The sequence below is a fragment of the Rhamphochromis longiceps genome, linkage group LG8 (assembly GCF_057381845.1).
Source record: "Rhamphochromis longiceps isolate RC_006_pf linkage group LG8, R_longiceps_female_GT1.1, whole genome shotgun sequence".
Classification (NCBI taxonomy): Eukaryota; Metazoa; Chordata; class Actinopteri; order Cichliformes; family Cichlidae; genus Rhamphochromis; species Rhamphochromis longiceps.
Window position 1 is genome coordinate 5,159,331 of NC_140564.1, and position 20,087 is coordinate 5,179,417.

Here is a 20,087-nt window from a genome sequence, read left to right on the forward strand (position 1 = left end):
CGCTGAAATGCGAACTGCCAAGAAAAAGAATTGCATTTTTTTTTTAAATTTAAATTTAACCCTATTACAACTGTTGTGAAAATAATGCAGCATTTCATATAACACCATATCAACAGTCAAACATGGTGGTGGTAATGTGATGGTCTATGGCTGTTTTGCTGCTTGAAGACATGGACGACTGTAATTTGGAACCATGAAATCTGAAATGTTTAAGTGTGACAAATATGCAAAAAAGCTCCTGAGAAATCCAGATGAGGTTAAATCCTTTTCACATTCAATGAAAGATTGAGAAACATTTCCTTTTTTACATTTATTTTTTAAAAATCAACAACATCTGACTTTTTTTCCTCTACTATAAGAACCCAGAGGTTTATTCCCATGATGCACTTCTCTCGTGGAAACATGTAGTCCTCTGAAAGAGACACAAGCCGTCTTTTAGGCCAGGCTTCTTTGCCGGGGCTTAATCCTCAGATATAGCTGGGAATGAAAGATAGAGTTTCTCATTAAAACACCATTAAGATAACATTAAATACTGAAACGTCAAACTTAAGACTGTTAAGTAACAGGATTCTCAAAGCAGTTTTTAAATCTGATTAAAACATGTGATTTAAGGCCAACCTGAAGTAGCAACAGATTGGCAGACTAGACAGTTTAATTCCCGCACATTAGGAAATCTTACCGTCTTATTCTTTATTACATTTTTCTGATATTCTCCTGGGATGCTTTTTTACTTTAACAAGAAAGTTTTAAATGCTGATGTAATGGGACCCTAAACCCAGAAATCTGAACATTTCCTTATGAGTAGCTTCAGTCTAAAATGTTTATACAAGCTCTGCTAAATTTGGCATGGGCGGCTCACCCCCAGAAGGTTTCGGGGAATGTATCCCTCATGGTCACCGCATTGTGCCCACCACCACTCCGTTTCCACCTCATCCTCCCTTCTCAGCACTGTCATGCAGTCACCCTCACTGAAGCAAAGCTCGTCGTCACTCTGAGGCTTATAGTCCCACAGGGCATACACTACACCGTGATTCATCACACCCATCTTCTCCTGAACACCTAAAAAGACAAAAATAGATTAAAAGTTAATGAGTCTGATATTCTTTAAGCTTTTATGTGAAAATGTAATAACCTGAGACAAATTTAAACTACTTTAAGTCCAAGTCCATTTGCTGAAACACAAGCCTCACAAGTCTAGAAAACTTTTACAAAATTGATTTACTTCCTTGATATAACTGGTCTGAACCAAACCCCCTTAAAATGCATGAACCTATTCAACAGTCCTCAAAATCCAGGCAGATCACAACAAGATCCTTATGGCACCCAAGATCTTTTAAATCTCCTAAAGAACAATTAAGCAAATTCCAAACTCACCTGTAACCTGTACAGACACCCATCATAAATCAGTAAATCTCTTGTTGCTACAGAACACGCTCAACCCCTTGAAAGATTTGCGAAATTGTCCTTGAAATCAACAAATGTGTTATGAACTATGAGGCTTATCTCCCTGAACCCCTTTTGTTAATATGTTAACAGGTTTTGTCTCACCATAGAGGAACTGGGAGCACTGGACATAGCCATCTTCCATCTCTTCGCACTTGTCAGCAGCTGTCTGCATGTCACTATATGTTGTGGCGAATACAGCTGCTCCAGACTCGACAAGGAACTTACAGACCTGAACGTTGTTACAGGAGGCAGCACAGTGAAGGGGCGTCCTGGAGACACGAACAGAAGGAGAATGAGTAGTTAGTTAATAAGGACTGGTGCTGTGCCAAATTAATTTGTTTTCTTCCTACCATAGACAATGTAAAAGACAGACATAACATCCGGAAGTTATGTCCGGAGGTGTCACCATGGCTAAGTCCATCTTTTATACTGCCCATGTTTTCTACTGTTTCCTACATAGGCTCACCAGCCGTCACTGTCGGCAGCATTAACATTGACACCAAACTGAACCAAAAACTTGACAATCTCGGTGTGGCCGGCACAAACTGCGTTGTGCAGAGCTGTGATGCCCTCGTCGTTCGGCATACTAGGGTCATCCACCTGAAAGACACACAGTAACATACTGACCATATACCCTGGGGTGAAGAACAATTAAGGAATTTGCAAGTATAAATCTTTTTAGTGGATCTATAAAATAAGTATAGCAGTGTGTAGCTCCCACAATTTTTTGGTACATGTACAATGATAATAATGGGCTATTTTATTCTATTTGTTTTGTGTGACTCACATCATAGATAACCCTCTGGACAAGATCATATTCGCCCTCCAGAGATGAATCCAGTAGCAGGGCCAAAGGGTTGAACTTGACCCGCAAATTGTGGTTGGCTCGCTCTTTGCCAGCTTTATGGAGGTTTGATTTCTTACCCTAAGAAGAAAACAGAACTGCAATAAATTAGAAAAAAAATTGTGTTTGTATTTTAGGCAAACTGGATTTTTAATAACCTCTCAAAATCTGAGTCACCTCACTCACCGGCAGAACTGTGACCTGTCCTGCAACCTCTGGTGGCTGCAGGGGAACAGTATCATCTCCCTCTTCCAACTCCCCGCAGCTGGGGTAAGGTGGGGGTGGGTAAGGAGGGAACTCCTCTAGAAACGGTTCCTGGTGAGCTAAGGTTGATGGACATTTCTCTTTCTCCTTGTCCTTGTCTTCCAGCAGTGATAGCATGCAGTGGCAGGAAGTAGGATCAGAGATGGGTGAGCAAGGGGGTAGTGGGGGTGGGGTCAAACTTTTCTCAGGGAGTGGCTCTTTCAAGTCAGTTTCACTTTCATCCTGAACCCTGGCTACTCCATCTATGCCACCCATCCTGTCCTCATGAACTGTAGGCTGTATATGGATCCCTGCAGAATTAGCCGTCTCCATGGGGATGGTTTCCATAGCAACCAGAGTGGTTTTCTGGTAGAGCAGTTTCTGAATGTTGGGTCCTGCTGGGCCTTCGGGCTCTGTGATTGAGTTGCGTTTCTTCAGGGGTCGGGGTGCATGTTGCAGCCAGCGACGCAGATTATCCAGGTCAGCATCACTGGGGTTCCTGTGAGAGTTTGATATGAAGGGGAGGAGCTTGGTGGGTCTGAGCGGGCAAGGGATACTGTGTTCCGCTGTTTCTCCTCCGATACCTTCAGTGTTACCTGGGCAACTGTTGTCAGCTTCACTTCCGTCAGGTGCACAAAATTCAGAATTGAAGGAATGGTTTTCTGAGCTGATTGATTGCTGCCTGCTGCTGGCTGGAAGGACTGGTTTTCCATACACTAAGAAAAGAAAGAGAATACATGGATTCACAAGACATTTCTCACAGCAAGCTCTATTTGACCTCCATTAAACAAAAGCACAGATTACAAATTACATGTTTGATTATTGTTTGGGGTGAGAGGAAAAAAAACTCCCCCAAAAAACTTCATTATTGATAGATAAGTACCTGTTTTTCCTAAATACTGATACTGAAAAAGCTTGCTTTGCCAATAAACTACAAAGCAAAGGCAAATCAAGTGGTATCTAAATCAGTCCCTGACAACATGCCAGTAAATACCAGTCACAGCTGTTCCCTTCACCTCACATGGTGAAGTTTCCAAAATATAGTCTGAACAAGTACAACATCACAGAGGAAATGCTATCAAGTACTGGGCTATAAGTTTTATTTACATCCATCATGCAGGTATAATTAATGGAGTGAAATACTCCGTATTTTACTTCTAGGAGACAGGCTTATGGCCTGTATTTGTATAGTGCTTTACTAGTCCTTAAGGACCCCAAAGCGCTTTACACTACATTCAGTCATCCACCCATTCACGCACACATTCACACATATTGGTGATAGCAAGCTACATTGTAGCCACAGCCACCCTGCGCACTCCCGGCGCACTGACACAGGCGAGGCTGCCGGACACCGCGCCACCGGGCCTTCTGACCACCACCAGTTTTCTCTGTCAATCGTTCCTAGTTTAGTTATCTGTACAGGGAGTGCAGAATTATTAGGCAAATGAGTATTTTGTCCACATCATCCTCTTCATGCATGTTGTCTTACTCCAAGCTGCATAGGCTCGAAAGCCTACTACCAATTAAGCATATTAGGTGATGTGCATCTCTGTAATGAGAAGGGGTGTGGTCTAATGACATCAACACCCTATATCATGTGTGCATAATTATTAGGCAACGTCCTTTCCTTTGGCAAAATGGGTCAAAAGAAGGACTTGACAGGCTCAGAAAAGTCAAAAATAGTGAGATATCTTGCAGAGGGATGCAGCAGTCTCAAATTGCAAAGCTTCTGAAGCGTGATCATCGAACAATCAAGCGTTTCATTCAAAATAGTCAACAGGGTCGCAAGAAGGGTGTGGAAAAACCAAGGCGCAAAATAACTGCCCATGAACTGAGAAAAGTCAAGCGTGCAGCTGCCAAGATGCCACTTGCCACCAGTTTGGCCATATTTCAGAGCTGTAACATCACTGGAGTGCCCAAAAGCACAAGGTGTGCAATACTCAGAGACATGGCCAAGGTAAGAAAGGCTGAAAGACGACCACCACTGAACAAGACACACAAGCTGAAACGTCAAGACTGGGCCAAGAAATATCTCAAGACTGGTTTTTCTAAGGTTTTATGGACTGATGAAATGAGAGTGAGTCTTGATGGGCCAGATGGATGGGCCCGTGGCTGGATTGGTAAAGGGCAGAGAGCTCCAGTCCAACTCAGACGGCAGCAAGGTGGAGGTGGAGTACTGGTTTGGGCTGGTATCATCAAAGATGAGCTTGTGGGGCCTTTTCGGGTTGAGGATGGAGTCAAGCTCAACTCCCAGTCCTACTGCCAGTTTCTGGAAGACACCATCTTCAAGCAGTGGTACAGGAAGAAGTCTGCATCCTTCAAGAAAAACATGATTTTCATGCAGGACAATGCTCCATCACACGCGTCCAAGTACTCCACAGAGTGGCTGGCAAGAAAGGGTATAAAAGAAGAAAAACTAATGACATGGCCACCTTGTTCACCTGATCTGAACCCCATTGAGAACCTGTGGTCCATCATCAAATGTGAGATTTACAAGGAGGGAAAACAGTACACCTCTCTGAACAGTGTCTGGGAGGCTGTGGTTGCTGCTGCACGCAATGTTGATGGTGAACAGATCAAAACACTGACAGAATCCATGGATGGCAGGCTTTTGAGTGTCCTTGCAAAGAAAGGTGGCTATATTGGTCGCTGATTTGTTTTTGTTTTGTTTTTGAATGTCAGAAATGTATATTTGTGAATGTGGAGATGTTATATTTGTTTCACTGGTAAAAATAAATAATTGAAATGGGTATATATTTGTTTTTTGTTAAGTTGCCTAATAATTATGCACAGTAATAGTCACCTGCACACACAGATATCCCCCTAAAATACCTAAAACTAAAAACAAACTAAAAACGACTTCCAAAAACATTCAGCTTTGATATTAATGAGTTTTTTGGGTTCATTGAGAACATGGTTGTTGTTCAATAATAAAATTATTCCTCAAAAATACAACTTGCCTAATAATTCTGCACTCCCTGTATTTCTAGCCTAGGTTGTCTGGTATCTGGTCCTGTTCATGCCTGGTCTCACCTCAGTGTCCTCAGTGTAATGACAGGATTTCTGCGAGCAGTTTTGTAGAAATGGTGTCTAAAGGACCACTGATGGTTTTTTATAAAGTAATTATTGAAGTTAACTCAGGAAGATCAATTGGAGAAAAAGAGACAAAATAAATATCAGTGGTTCTGAAAGTACATGATGTTACATCTGTGAGATTGTTATGAGTAATTTTTTACTGCTGATCTGCACTGTGTTGGCACATGACATTGAAGAAGACAACGGGATGAATAATATCCTTAAATTAAGGATATAATTCCTCCCCTTGTACACTTTCAGAAAGACATCTGCTGTGATGAAATCTATTCCTCACTGCTGTGTAATCCATTATTGTAGATTGAAATGTTATTAGTAAACGATCAGACAAAACAGGGTTTTCAGGAAATACTGTTAACTGTTCAGTTTCGATCCCATATGTCATAACAAGATCTAGTGTATGATTAAAGTGGTGGGTGGGTTATTTTTTCATTTTGAATACAACGGATTAAATGCATGGATGATAAAATCACCTACAATAATTATCCTATCCGAGCTGAGCACTAAATCAGATAAAAATTCTGAGAAAACAGCCAGAAACCACGAGGCCCAAGTGAACAATAACAAATAAAGCTGTTTGTGTGGCTGTAATTTCAAATAAATTACAACTCTGCCTGTGTCTTTGGTTGATTAATAAGCTGGAGTGGAAGATTGCTGTCACACCCCGACTTATATTATTTAATAATAGACACTATTTTACTCTTTGGTGCATTTGTGGATACTATGTTTTTCTTTTGTTGTTATTTTTTATGTTTAAGTCATTATTTTGCTGATTTTTGGTTTGTTTTTTCTTGGTTTGGGAACAGACACAGTCTCTAAGGGGTTTTGGGGGATAACAGGGGGAGAGAAGCTGTGGAGAGGCGTGTAAGACTGCGACTCTGCTTCCTGATCCCAACTCTCGATAGTCACGCTTTTTTTGTGGGGGGGAAATTATTAGAGACATGGACAGTTTGGTGGTGTGGTGGTGTGAAGAGTGGAGAGGCCAAGGTACTAGTCAGTCGGCTACGAGCTAAGCTAAGGTAGTGAGTCCCTAAAGATGAATGAATACTTTGAATATAATTAGCAGGTTATTCAACAGAAAGTGTGCTTTGGATAAAGCATTTAAGGATTACACTATGTAATAATATAAGTTTTTAGATCAAATTTGAATCGAAATAAGCTACAGAAAACACCACTGTGTGCTGTAACAGGAACAGGAAGTGATGCTCTACCCCAAGACCAAGTGTTGGCAAGTTTGTCGCACACACCTTATTTTTCTGCAACGATGTAAATGCAAAAGCCTCTCCCCTGTTGACTGAATTTTGGTGTTTTGGTGAAATTTTTTAAATTCATATTTTTCTACTAAGACATATACTACATTTTGGTGAATAAGGAGGACCAGTGCTTCCAAGGACCAATCTTACACTGATCAAAATAATCAGAAAAATCCTTTTGGCCATAATTGTGCAGCCCTATCTTAACAGGAAGAGTATTCTAATACACGGGCAATCGTATCAGTGGATTACCTCGGGGCTGGCTCCGAGGCAGTGTTCCTTGGCCACTGTGTTGGTATCCCTTCCCCAGTGTAGCCTGCTGGGTGTACATCGAGTAGATTGAGGAAGCCGCCAGGGTCTGAGGTTTCTGAAGCACAGGTGGGGGACAATCAGAGAGTTCTGGGGTGTAGGGTCGCACAGCAGCAGCTGGAGGACTCTCCTGCTTGTTGGGCAAAGGGAGGGTGTTGCTATGACTGGATAGAATTCCTGGAGCCCTGAGGGGGGCCCCAACTGGCTTCACCTTACCTGGGAAGGTGCCAGTGTTATAGGGGGCTTTGGAGAAGGCTGACAGGCCAGAAGATCGGAATGGTTTGGGCTTGCTGGGAACTGGAGGAGGTGCTGTCAACTTGGAAAGACTTTTGGATGAGACCTGAAAGTAAAATATAGCAAACGTGGAAACACAGGGTTATACTCAGAGATTGATGATATAACTGCAAAATACAGAAAATGAAGCAATAAATCAAATATCAAAATGAGCTGAAATGTAAAATGGCTTTACATTAAAATTGTAAGTGCTCAGCAGCTATTAACCGGTTTGAGTTTGACTTTTCATATTTAGCCTTACAATTATTGTACCGTAATTGTCGGGCTATAAGCCGCTACTTTTTGCACAAGCTTTGAACCCTGCGGCTTTTAGTCAGGTGCAGCTTTTCTATGGATTGTCCATGATTTTTGTGATATCGTAAGAGGATTTGTTTTGTTTGTTCCGCTGTTGTACGGCACTACGTTGCCTGGCGAAAGGGCATGTGATCAGACACACAGTATCGGGGTTCAAGAGTTGTATGTTGGTCACATGTCCGTCCGCCAGGCAACGTAGTGCCGTACGAAGTAGCGCGAAAAACAAACTTCAAAGTAGCACTACGCGTTCAGCGGGAGGCGTGGATGATGAGCGGCGATAAACTTGCGAAAAGCAGGTTATGCTCAACTCCACCGGTGGATTCTGACAGCGTGGAAAAGTGTGAAAACATCCACGATCACCAACGGATTTCGAAGGGCTGGACTGCTGCATGATGGAGAGGAGGACACCGCCACGGCCCTTCTGAGGGTGTTCGACTCTGACACTGACAACGAGGATTTGTTTGGTTTTGAAAGTGACAACAAAGGAGAGAAGCTGAGAGTGGATGACGAAGCCACCCTGAGCCTGTTCGTTTCCGACACTGGAGAAGAGGACTTTGGTGGTTTTAGTGCGCAGGAAGAAGAGAAAGATGGTGGTGAATGACTGACTTTTCTTCTTGTTAAAGCCGTGTCACTGCACCTGAGCCTAAAAGGTAGTCCGAAGCTATTTTTCTGGTGTGCTGTAGGTTATTGTTATGTACTACATTTCTTACTCATTTATGAAGCACAGTATATGTTTCGTACTTGTAATTACCGCTACTTGTACATATACCTAAAAAGTTATGCAAATATGTACCCATAACTTGTTTTTCAAAATATTAATAAAAGGGGTGTGTCTCCAAACAGCCATCTCTTTCCTGACAATTCGCTTTGTGCATATTCTCTTACATATGATAAGTCAACATTGAAACACCTGCGGCTTTTAGTCAGGTGCGGCTAATGTATGTACAAAACAGGATTTTCTCCTGATTTTAGCTGTATGAGATGTAGAGACTAAATGGAAGCCCACTGATACCTGATTGTCCCTGAGCAGGTTCTCTGTGGAACGATTAGATCGTGAGGGGATGGGAGGAGGAATGTCGGACCCAGAGTAGCTCTTGTCTATGGCGGTCTCACCACCTAGAAAAGAGAAAGTAACTCTAACATCCATGGGACTTTGTTTAAACAATTTTCTATCTCCCAGATCTCATTCCTTCTATTCTCAGGTTGATTAGCCTGTCATTTGTACATGGTATTCTATGAATGCATGGATAGACCATCCTTAAATTAGGTTTTCAGTGAATGTCTCAATGTCTCAAAGAATCAGCGTGCCTGAACGTTTATGTGTCAGATTAGAAATGTAGTAACAAATGATTGTAAAGGCATAGAAAGTTTAAATCCTCTTTCTGCAAAAGGTAAAACAGAAACAGGACCTAACTGACCTGAGTTGCGGCAGCTTAGACTCGACATGCGAGGCAGAGTGGAGGCATGCTCGTAACCCCTACTGGATTCGGAAAATGAGCTTTCCCAGTCAAAGATCTTGCTTGTTTTTAAGGTGTTGAAACCTGTGAGGCAGAGATAACTACATCAAGTAGAGTTTTGGTACTAGAAATAGAAGTGACTAACTCAGACTCAAATAGTGTTTCAGCATGCTAGGACAGACTCAAAACATAGAAAAATATATTTCTTACATCACGGAAACATGTACCTGAGGCTGGTTTGACAGGCCTAGGAGGTGGCTTCAGTGATGAATCAGCCATGGGCAGGGTGACAGTGCCATCTGGGTATGCTGGCTTCACCAGAATCTCCTGGCGGACCGGCACAGGTGGCCCCTGAGAGCTTGATGTGGAGGATGACTGGATGTACGGCCCCACCGCTGCCACTCTGGAGCCCATGCTATATTGTGGGGCTGTACAGTCTGAAGCCACCTAGAGTGAGCAGAAATGTTTGACTGCTGCAGCCTTTTCGATCAGTACTTGTATATTAAGCAAACAACAACAAAGCAAAAATAAATGTTTTGTACAAAAAACAAACAAAAAAACCTTGAAATTGTAGAAATCTACTTTTGCTGATATTTTTTTCCTATATAAACTCACTGGCTGGTTCTCATTCTGCTGCAAAGCAGCCTTTTTCTTCCAGAGCCGTTCCCGGAGTTCAACCAACCGACGGTCCATCGCAGCTACTTCCAAGTTCCTTTTGTTCAAGCTGTCTCTCTGCTGCTGCAGCCTGCCACTATGATCCTGATTCAGCTTGTTTCTTAGCTGTTTGGAAAGGAGGGGGTGAGAAGTCAAAGTATGATTGAAAACCAACAGAAAAAATATTGTCTAGAATAATTTATTAGACACTAGGTTTAACCTCCTAGCAACTGTAGCTGGAAGTACTAACAGTGTGAGATAGAGGTATGTACAGCCTGATATCAAATCACTCCCTATATCAGTGGTTCCCAAGCTTTTTTTGCTTTTACGTTTAGTAAACAATTAAACAAATACAAGTTCACTCAGCAGCCGCGGAGCAGAAGCCAGGGGGAGTTGCAGTGACGCGCCCGTGAGCTCCGCCGGCAGCCAGCTGTGCCTGAGTGACCGAGCCCCGGGCCGAGAGGCCGGGGGCACCCCACCTCCGAAGTGGTCCGAGCGAGCCCCAGGTTCCAGGCCCCGATAAGCGGCCGCCAAGGAGTGAGCCGGTGTGTACCTGGATGCCCACCCCCAGACACAAAGAACCACCAACGCACCGACACCTGAGGGAGTCCGCCACTGGCAGGGGAAGTGGTGGTGGGTGGAGATAGGCCTCCAAACCTTGGAGGGCCTGAGGTGTCCCCAGAGAGGTGGTGTCTGATACCCAACCTGACATATAGACACAGACATACAGGCACACACAGACACAAACATCCATTCCCCCCCTCATGCTCTCATATACACTCACTCCACACTCAACCAACGTGGAGACAGACATAAAGAGACGCTGTACACACGATCACACTCCCCAAGCGTACTCTACAAACCGGGTCTAGGTACCCTTGCCCCTGGTGGGGGGAACTGCACCCAGACCCAGGTGGTGTTACCCTTTTCCCTGAGGTGGGGAGAGGCAGACCACCCCGACTCCGTAGCAGCAGGGAGGCCCCACTCCTCCCCAGTCGGACGGCCAACTCCTCCTAGCCCTCCCGCTCCAGCAGGCCGCAGAGAATGGGGGTGGGAGAAGACTCCAAACCTCCCTCCACCCGCTCATTGTAGTGTTGATGCATGTGTGTTCTAAGGTGCAATTAAAACCCAGGAGGGCATGGAGCTACCTGCCAAGGAGCAGCAGGTAAGCGCATAGTCCCTCCTGATAGCCCTCAATGTCTAAGTGTATTTAAAATTGAGAGGTGGGCAACGACGCCAGGGGTGAGGTGTACACCCTGATGGTAATATGGACTCCGTGATTGTGCCCACCCCCAAGATCCTATATGTATGTGTAATGAGAGTGTGAATAATGTGAATGTCTAAGTTGTGGGATAAAATTGAGGCAGAGGCAGCCGGAAGGGGACAGAGGGGGGGGGGGGGGGGGGGTAGCCTCCTCTGCACCCTGGTGACATACCCCTACTCCAAGGCCCTACATGTGTGGGTGGTTGTGGTGGAGCGGGAAGAGGGAGGCAGCTGGAGATGGGGAGGGAAGGAAGGGAGGGGCAGGTAACCCCTCCCTGGGGCCAGCTCCCCCGCTGACCCCAGTAGGCACCCCCATACTCCGCGACCCACCAGGGAAAGGGGGCCCAGGCCCATCCAGACCGGGGCCCAGTGCAGCAGCGCCTCCCGGCCCCACAGAGCCCGGGACAGTCCACCCAACCCCACCACAGAGAAAACTGCACCCACCCCACCATCCACTCATCTTCCAGTCTACATAAGACAGTAAACGCCCAGGCTGAGATCTTCCTCCACCTCTCCTGTATCTTCCCCTCCTGCAGAGAAAGTCCCTTGTCCATCAGGGAAGTGACAGACAAGGTAAGCGACCCATGTTGTAGGTGACGTCAGACGCCAGAGATTTTGGCGGAGAAAAAAAAAGCAAATGGTAGCATAGAGTTTAACAAAGGTTTTTCAAGCTTCAGTATTACCAAATATACTAATCAATTGTCATATAACTAACATCATCTGTCCTATCACCTTTATCACCCTGGATGACAACGGGGAGAGTTTAGACGCTCTCCAAGATTACATCGACCGCTGTTTTCAAGATTTAGTAATGAAGAAGGCCCTGAGTGCATCTTCCCCGGCTAAAACTGAGACGCCGTCATCGAAGAGATGTCGCCCAGCAGACTCCCCCGGTACATCATCGCCTGCCGGCAAAGACATCACAGACATCCTGGAGTCAATCGACAAGCGATTGTCCAGTTTCGATGCGAGGCTGGCCCTGGTGGAGATCTTACACCGGGAATCTAAATCTCTGAGAGAATCCCTGGAATTCAGCCAGCAGCAGGTGGAAACGCTTGCCGCTGAAAATGCCACGCTACGGGAGTCGGTTAAATCTCTCACCGATAACGTGACCCAGCTAAACATTGAAAATAAAAAAATAAAAGAATCCGTTATCAATCTACAAGCCCGTAGCATGAGAGATAATCTTGTGTTTTCTGGTATTCCAGAATCTGCCGGAGAGGACGCAGAGGCAACGGTGAAAAGCTTCATTAAAATCCACCTGAAGCTGCCGGAGGACACCGTAAAGAACATCGATTTCGATAGAGTGCATCGCTTGGGGGGCGTGCGGTCGCGGACCGGGAGACCACGGCCTATTGTGGCCAAATTCGGTCAATTCAAACAAAAGGAACAGGTGAAGAGTCGCGGCAGAGAGCTGAAAGGAACTGACTTCAGCGTGAACGACCAGTTCCCCAAAGAGATCCTGGAACGACGCAAGGTCCTGTTCCCAGTTCGACGTAGCTTTATCCAGAAAGGCTCCCGTGCTGTCATCGCCGTGGACCGGCTCTACGTGGACGGACAGCTCTACAGCGACCCCGGCACCACACCGTGGTTATATTGACTGCACTCCAGATAAGAACCCGCTACACTCTTTTCTTATTCATTCACACTCTCTCCTTTAACATGAGTTTAACCTAGTAATATCAATATGATGTCATAGCAGATATAACACCGTCACCCTCCGTCATTGCTTTAATTGGAATGTTTCCGTTTCGTTTCTTTTTTTTTGGTGTTGCTCACAGTTCATGTGGTTTCTTTCTTTCTCTTGTCTTTCACTGCTGTGATCACCCACTTCCCCACTCACCTACAAACAACACCCTCTATTTCTCCATATTTTCACACCACGATCACGCAAACACATCAGCTCAATGGCAGCACATTCACAACAGCCTCACAGCACGCACAGATTTGCAGGACACATAACACAAGCCACGCTTGTTCATATTAGTGAATATTCACACACATAGTCAGACTTATGGAGCCTCTCACCACACTTCTTTTTCTCTTTCTATTTTACAAACAAGTGATGTTTCCACATCCTCTCCACCTGTCTAAACGAAACACCCAGCGTACATCATTAGACATACACACACAATTATGGGCATGCTGAGGTTTGTCACATGGAATGTAAATGGAGCTGGCTCCAGAGGAAAGAGGTTAAAGATATTTAACCAGCTTAAAAAACTACAGGCTACTACAAAACTACAGATGTTGTTTTATTACAAGAAACTCACAAACCTGTCACAGGTTTAAACGAACTTAAAACACCTGAGTTTCCTAACGTGTTTGCAGCCTGTTATAATTCTAGACAACGGGGAGTAGCAATTTTAATACATAAAAATGTTAATTTTACAGTACTCGATACAGTTATAGATCCAGAGGGTAGATTTCTAATTATTAAACTATCAATATTGAACAAAAAACTATGTATTGTAAGTATATATGGTCCAAATGTTGATGAACCCTCATTCTTCCACGGATTTTTTAGTGCACTCTCTGAACACCTTGATTGCACACTCATTCTTGGCGGTGACCTCAACCTTGGACTAAATAAAGACATGGATAGGCTCAACACAACAGGAACTCAGCGCAATTGGCAGTCCACAAATATAATCAATCAGTATATGAGCGACTTTGGTCTTTGCGATGCATGGCGCTCTCTTCACCCCACCAGTAAGGAATATACTTTTTTCTCGCATGTTCATCACTCTTACTCTCGTCTGGATTATTTTTTGGTCAGCAGCTCACTGCTGTGTGACATTTCAGACACTGAGATTCATCCTATAGCTGTCAGCGATCATGCTCCTGTATCTTTAACACTAATGCACAAGAATAACACTACGCCAAGAAAAAACTGGAGATTTAATATATCACTACTAAAAGATGAAGACTTTATTAAATATTTTAAAAAGGAATGGACTTCATATTTAGACTTTAATGAAATTGATCTGTTTCTTGACAACGTAACTCTTCCAAAATTACTAGACAGTGAAGCAATGGAACTGGATTCGCCACTGACGCCAAGTGAACTCCAGGAAGCCCTGATAGGTATGCCCAGTAATAAGGCTCCAGGTCCAGACGGCTTCCCTGCAGAATTCTACAAAGAATTCTGGACAATTTTGGCACCAGTATTCCACGGCATGTTGCAGGAAATCGAGGAAAATGACAGACTACCACCAAATATGAATTCTGCCAACATTAGTCTCCTGCTAAAACCAGGCAAAGACCCTTTATTTCCCTCAAGCTATCGTCCAATTTCTCTTTTAAATGTAGACCTTAAAATAATCTGCAAAGCTCTCTCAAAGAGATTAGAGAAAATGACCCCCCTCTTAATTCATCCTGACCAAACTGGTTTCATAAAAGGTCGGCACTCCTCAACAAACACTCGTAGATTACTTAATTTAATAGACTACTCATACGATAAAAACATCGAAACCATAATATTATCTCTAGATGCAGAAAAAGCATTTGACAGAGTTAACTGGAAATTTTTATTCGCAACTTTACACAAATTTGGTTTTGGAAACTCTTTCATAAACTGGATAAGAATATTATACAATTCCCCAACAGCTCGTATCAGAACAAATGACCAGACATCCTCCAGCTTCTGTCTCCTGAGGGGCACCAGACAGGGATGCCCACTCTCCCCTTCACTTTTTGCAATTTTTATCGAACCTCTAGCAGCAACATTTAGACAGGCTACAACAATTAAGGGCATAAAACAAAATGTAAGAACATAGAACATAAAGTCAGTCTCTATGGGGATGATGTGTTGCTTTTTCTGCAAAACACACAAACCAACCTCTCTGAGGTAATTACTTTAATAAACTGGTTTTCAAGAGTTTCAGATTATTCAATTAACTGGCCAAAATCTACAGTTCTCCCCATTAACTGCTCCTTCCATAATTCTTCCTCTGCCCCACTGCAATCCGGAAATATTAAATATTTAGGTATTAATGTCTCTCCTAAGCTTTCAGACTTAACTAAATTAAACCACATCCCACTTCTAAAGAAAGTAGAAGGCGATCTGACTAGATGGAAATCTTTACCCATATCACTCATGGGAAGGGTCGCCACTATAAAAATGATGATCTTGCCAAAAATAAATTACTTATTTTTGATGATCCCTAACAAACCATCACAAGATTGGTTCAGATCTCTGGATTCATATATTTCCAAATTCCTTTGGAAAGATAAACCCCCGCGTATCAGCTTAAAAACGCTACAAAGAACCAAGGATAGAGGAGGATTAGATCTGCCTAATTTTTACCAATACTTCTTAGCCAACAGGCTTCAGTTCATCTCAGAATGATTAAAATATACCTTCTTAGATGAGCCCTGGCTAGATGTTGAACAGGCACTATGCAAGGATCTAGAGATTTCAGACCTACCATTTATTAGCTCAAACATCAAAAGACATGAATGCTTTAAAAGTATCAACATCAGCTTTTCTCTGACAGCATGGTGGGAGTTTCTAAAAATAATGGAATCTTCATTAATCCCATGCAAACGTACACCTATCTGGAATAACCCAGACATATTACAAAACAATAATATGATTAATTTCCCAGAATGGAGTTGTAAAGGAATTAAATACTTAGAACATATATTAGAGGGAACAGAATTTATTCCATTTGACAGACTAGTTGCACAATATGGGATCGACAAGATTTTTAGAATATCAACAAATTAAATCCATAGTAAAAAAGAAATTTAACCTCAGTCAAGTTGAATTACAAACACCACTAAGTGCGGCATATTTTCTTACTCTTAAATTCCCCAAATTATTATTTAAAATATACAGAACACTTTCTAAATTAGATGAATCAATATCCCTTCCTATTGCAAAGTGGGAAGCAGATTTATCAGTCAGCTTAGACCAAAACTTCTGGTCTCAGATTTGCTTAAAATCCTTTAAATTAATTAAAAAACCCAGTCTGCAATTAATACAATACAAAATACTACATAGAGTGCACTATACAGGTCATCGGATGTTCAAGATGGGCTTTACATCTTCCAACAACTGCTCACACTGTCAAGGCAATACACCAGACAATTACATCCACGCTCTTTGGTTCTGTCCACCAGTGCAAAAGTTTTGGCGCGAGATATGTGAAGACTTATCAAAGTGTCAGAAATGTAACATTCCAACTTCCCCCTTAGTGTGTTTGTTGGGCAGCTTAGATAATGTCACTTCAGAAAAGAATATAGCCCATATGGTTTTCACTGCCCTATGCATAGCCAAGAAAACTGTCCTCATGAACTGGAAAAATAAAAATAATCTTAATTCTAACCAATATAGAAATTATCTATTAGATCATATTAGTCTTGATACAGCCTCTGCCACCACATCAGATCAATTGCTCTGGGCTCCTTTTATCAGCTCCATCACCTAGTGGGGGTGGGGGGTCATAGTTTGGTCCCGCCTTCACTGTTGTGATTGGTGTGGGGGTAGGGACAGGCTTAGGGCGTCGGGGGGTTCCCCGGAGGCATCTTCCTTGGGGGGCTCAACCCGGGGTAGCGGTCATGTCCGGTTAGGGGCTCTGTTGGCTCTCAGGTGACTATTTCCTCGCGGCTGCGTGCAGCGGGGCTAGGGGAGGGTCTGTGCTGACGGACGTGGGTTACTGACCTGGTAGCCTGGCTGCCCCTGGGTGGGTCCGGGACGGGCGTGAGGTTCTGGGGGCGCTCCCTCTCTGGGCTGGGGCCCGGGCCGGGCCTCGGGGGCTTGGGTCCTGGTTGGTGTGTTGCCGGGGTTGTGGGCGGGTGGGTGCATGGGGGCCCAGCCCTGGAGCAGGGTGCCGCCGGTGCGTCGAGCCACCTGGAGGGCTCTACAACTGGTGGGGGAGATGGTCACTACCCGGCTTTCTTTAGACCGCGAAGGCCGGGTTCTCAGGTGGAAGCAGCCTCTGAATTTGGACACCCCCGCTGTTTCCGGGCTGGCCAATAATAACGGTGACATTTAACGTATTTTATCTGATAAATAAACACTGTAAAATGCATTTATCACCCTAAATTACTAAAATATCGATATTTTAATGTGAAAATCGATTCTAGAACAGAAATGATTGGTATTGGAGGAACCGATATTTCAGGATCGATCCACACATCACTACCCCTAACTTTCAGTAGCTGTTGAAAGGATAAAGTTGTGGTATATCAGTGGTTATAAATACCATTATTACTTTGGGATTAGTTTAACACAAAGTTAGTGCTGATCTGGGAGCATTGCTGTGAGTCACAGTGCGCAGCCTAAAGGTCCTTTCACATCGGCGGCAGCATGTGCTGCTAATGCTAACTAAAGGCCAAGGATCCAGAATTTGTTGCGCTGGCTGTTGAGCTCTGTGGGTTTTTGCAGCAGCTCTACCTGTACTAGATGCACCTGCTCCTTGTCGTTTCTATCTCTGACTTTATGTCCTCTACAAGAGTTTGGGTTTTTTTTGCTGGTCCTTCAAATGTTCAGTAAAAACATGTATGCTAATTCATAACGAAGAATGCTTTGTAACTATCCCCACTAGTGAAGACTGTCATTTCCACAACACTGCCCCCCCTCCCCACCCCGAGGTCCGCAGCGCTGTTGAAAAGGCTCTAGAGGTCCCTGTATTAAGCACGTAAACCTGTCACACAAAAATCACCAAACTCGGACGACCACAGACTGTTTTCCCTTGTGGTGATGAAGGAAAACGCTGGGCTGGCATGTAAAAGGGCATTTATTCCCTTCAAGGACCTGAAGCTCCATAAAGCACCCCTCCAATAGCCAAACCTATCTGTTCTCTGATTGGATAGTTAAATTTGTGATTGACATGACATTGGCCAATCAGATGAAAGGAAGAAAAATAGGGTCAAAATTCGTACTTGTAACTTGAAACTTGAGTGCAGAGTTTCACGTGTATTTTTGGCTCAGTTCACACACAAACCTTTTTTACACACATACGAATTCGTTTTACACATACAAATCCTGATTTACAAATACAAAATATTTATGACCACAATTTGAGCCCATATAGTTGGTCATTATAAGAAGTGTTTGTGACCTAAACATCAAGAATGTGGGATACTGTTTGTCTGTGATTTGGAGAACCCAGTTCGTGCTCCCGACGCAGGGAAAACCAATTCTGCAGGGGAGGCCTATCTTGGCCTTGTGCAGGTAAAGCCAAAGGGAAGATATGCTTCACAATATTTTCTAGTCTTTGGCTTGGAAGGCAGTTGGTTTGGAAACATATTTGGCGATGCTTCATACCCTGCTTTGCATATGTGTGGAAGCCCCGCCAAAAACCTGTCCATTATGCTACCATGCCCCCCCCCTGCAATGGCTCTGCACCCCCCCCCCCTCCCCAGGGGGCGGGCCCCACACTTTGGGAACCTCTTCTTGAGACTTAAGTCATGACACACTTCTCTCCCCAACATAAGTTGCCAATATACACTCAACAAAAATATAAACGCAACACCTTTGTTACTGCTCCCATTCCCTATGGGATGGACGTAGAGACCTAAAATTCATTCCAGATACACAATATAACCATCCCTCCCAAACAGTGGTCACAAATCAGTCCAAATGTGTGGTAGTGGGCACATCTGCTATATTGAGATAATCCATCCCACCTCACAGGTGTGCCACATCAGGATGCTGATCTGACATCATGAGTAGTGCACAGGTGTACCTCAGACTGCCCACAACAAAAGGCCACCCTGGAATGTGCAGTTTTGTCTCACAGCAAAATGCCACAGATGCCACAAGCAATGAGGGAGCGTGCAATTGGCATGCTGACAGCAGGAATGTCAACCAGATCTGTCGCCCGTGCATTGAATGTTCATTTCTCAACCATAAGCCGTCTCCACAGGCGTTTCAGAGAATATGGCAGCACATCACACCGGCCTCACAACCGCAGACCTCGTGTAACCACACCAGCCCAGGACCTCCACATCCAGCAGGTTCACCTCCAAGATCGTCTGAGACCAGCCACCCAGACAGCTGCTGGAACAATTGGTTTGCACAACCAAACAATTTCTGCACAAACTGTCAGGAACCGTCTCAGGGACGCTCAACTGCATGCCCGTCGTCCTCATCGGGGTCTTGACCTGACTCCAGCTCGTCGCCGTAACAGACTTGTGTGGGCAAATGCTCACATTCGATGGCGTCTGGCACGTTGGAGAGGTGTGCGCTTCACGGATGAATCATGGTTCACATTGTTCAGGGCAGATGGCAGCTGAGAATGTCCCAGTTCTTGCATGGCCAGCATACTCACCGGACATGTCACCCATTGAGCATGTTCGGGATGTGCTTGACCGGCGTATACGACAGCGTGTACCAGTTCCCACGAATATCCAACAACCTCGCACAGCCATTGAAATGGAGTGGACCAACATTCCACAGGCCACAATTGACAATCTGATAGACTCCATGTGACGATGTGTTGCACTGCATGAGGCAAATGGTGGTCACACCAGATACTGACCGGTTCTGGGTCCCCAGACCCCCGATAGCGCAAAAAACTGCACATTCCAGGGTGGCCTTTTGTTGTGGGCAGTCTGAGGTACACCTGTGCACTACTCATGATGTCAGATCAGCATCCTGATGTGGCACACCTGTGAGGTGGGATGGATTATCTCAATATAGCAGATGTGCCCACTACCACACATTTGGACTGATTTGTGACCACTGTTTGGGAGGGATGGTTATATTGTGTATCTGGAATGAATTTTAGGTCTCTACGTCCATCCCATAGGGAATAGGAGCAGTAACAAAGGTGTTGCGTTTATATTTTTGTTGAGTGTAGTTAAAGGTTTTTAGTCTTTTTAAAAAATATTTTCACATATCTGTGTTTATGTTTTTAGCTCCTATAACTGTGCCTTGCCTAGCCAGAGAACCAAACTGTCTTTCATTAAACAAACGAATTTAAA

General features: G+C 44.1%; 1 protein-coding gene across 1 annotated transcript; it reads right to left on the reverse strand.

Annotated features, from left to right (window-relative positions):
- Positions 1–435: 435 nt before the first annotated feature.
- On the reverse strand, positions 436–12,049 carry LOC146662963 (apoptosis-stimulating of p53 protein 2-like). Its single transcript, XM_085417344.1, has 13 exons — positions 12,000–12,049; positions 11,883–11,892; positions 9,849–10,013; positions 9,461–9,680; positions 9,195–9,317; positions 8,789–8,892; positions 7,132–7,528; positions 2,477–3,249; positions 2,234–2,371; positions 1,913–2,046; positions 1,549–1,715; positions 860–1,059; positions 436–477 (listed from the first exon to the last, which is right to left on the reverse strand). The coding sequence occupies exons 1-13, from the start codon at positions 12,047–12,049 to the stop codon at positions 436–438; spliced, it is 2,523 nt and encodes an 840-aa protein (XP_085273470.1).
- Positions 12,050–20,087: the final 8,038 nt, after the last annotated feature.

Excerpts from the sequence above, each read along its gene's own strand:
- LOC146662963 (XM_085417344.1), bottom strand. The coding sequence starts at position 12,049 with ATGTACCGGGGGAGTCTGCTGGGCGACATCTCTTCGATGACGGCGTCT. Across the intron at positions 9,681-9,848 it reads AGCAGAATGAGAACCAGCCA|GTGGCTTCAGACTGTACAGC; the intron begins GTGAGTTTATAT and ends TGCTCACTCTAG. Across the intron at positions 3,250-7,131 it reads GCCTCGGAGCCAGCCCCGAG|TGTATGGAAAACCAGTCCTT; the intron begins GTAATCCACTGA and ends TTCTTTTCTTAG.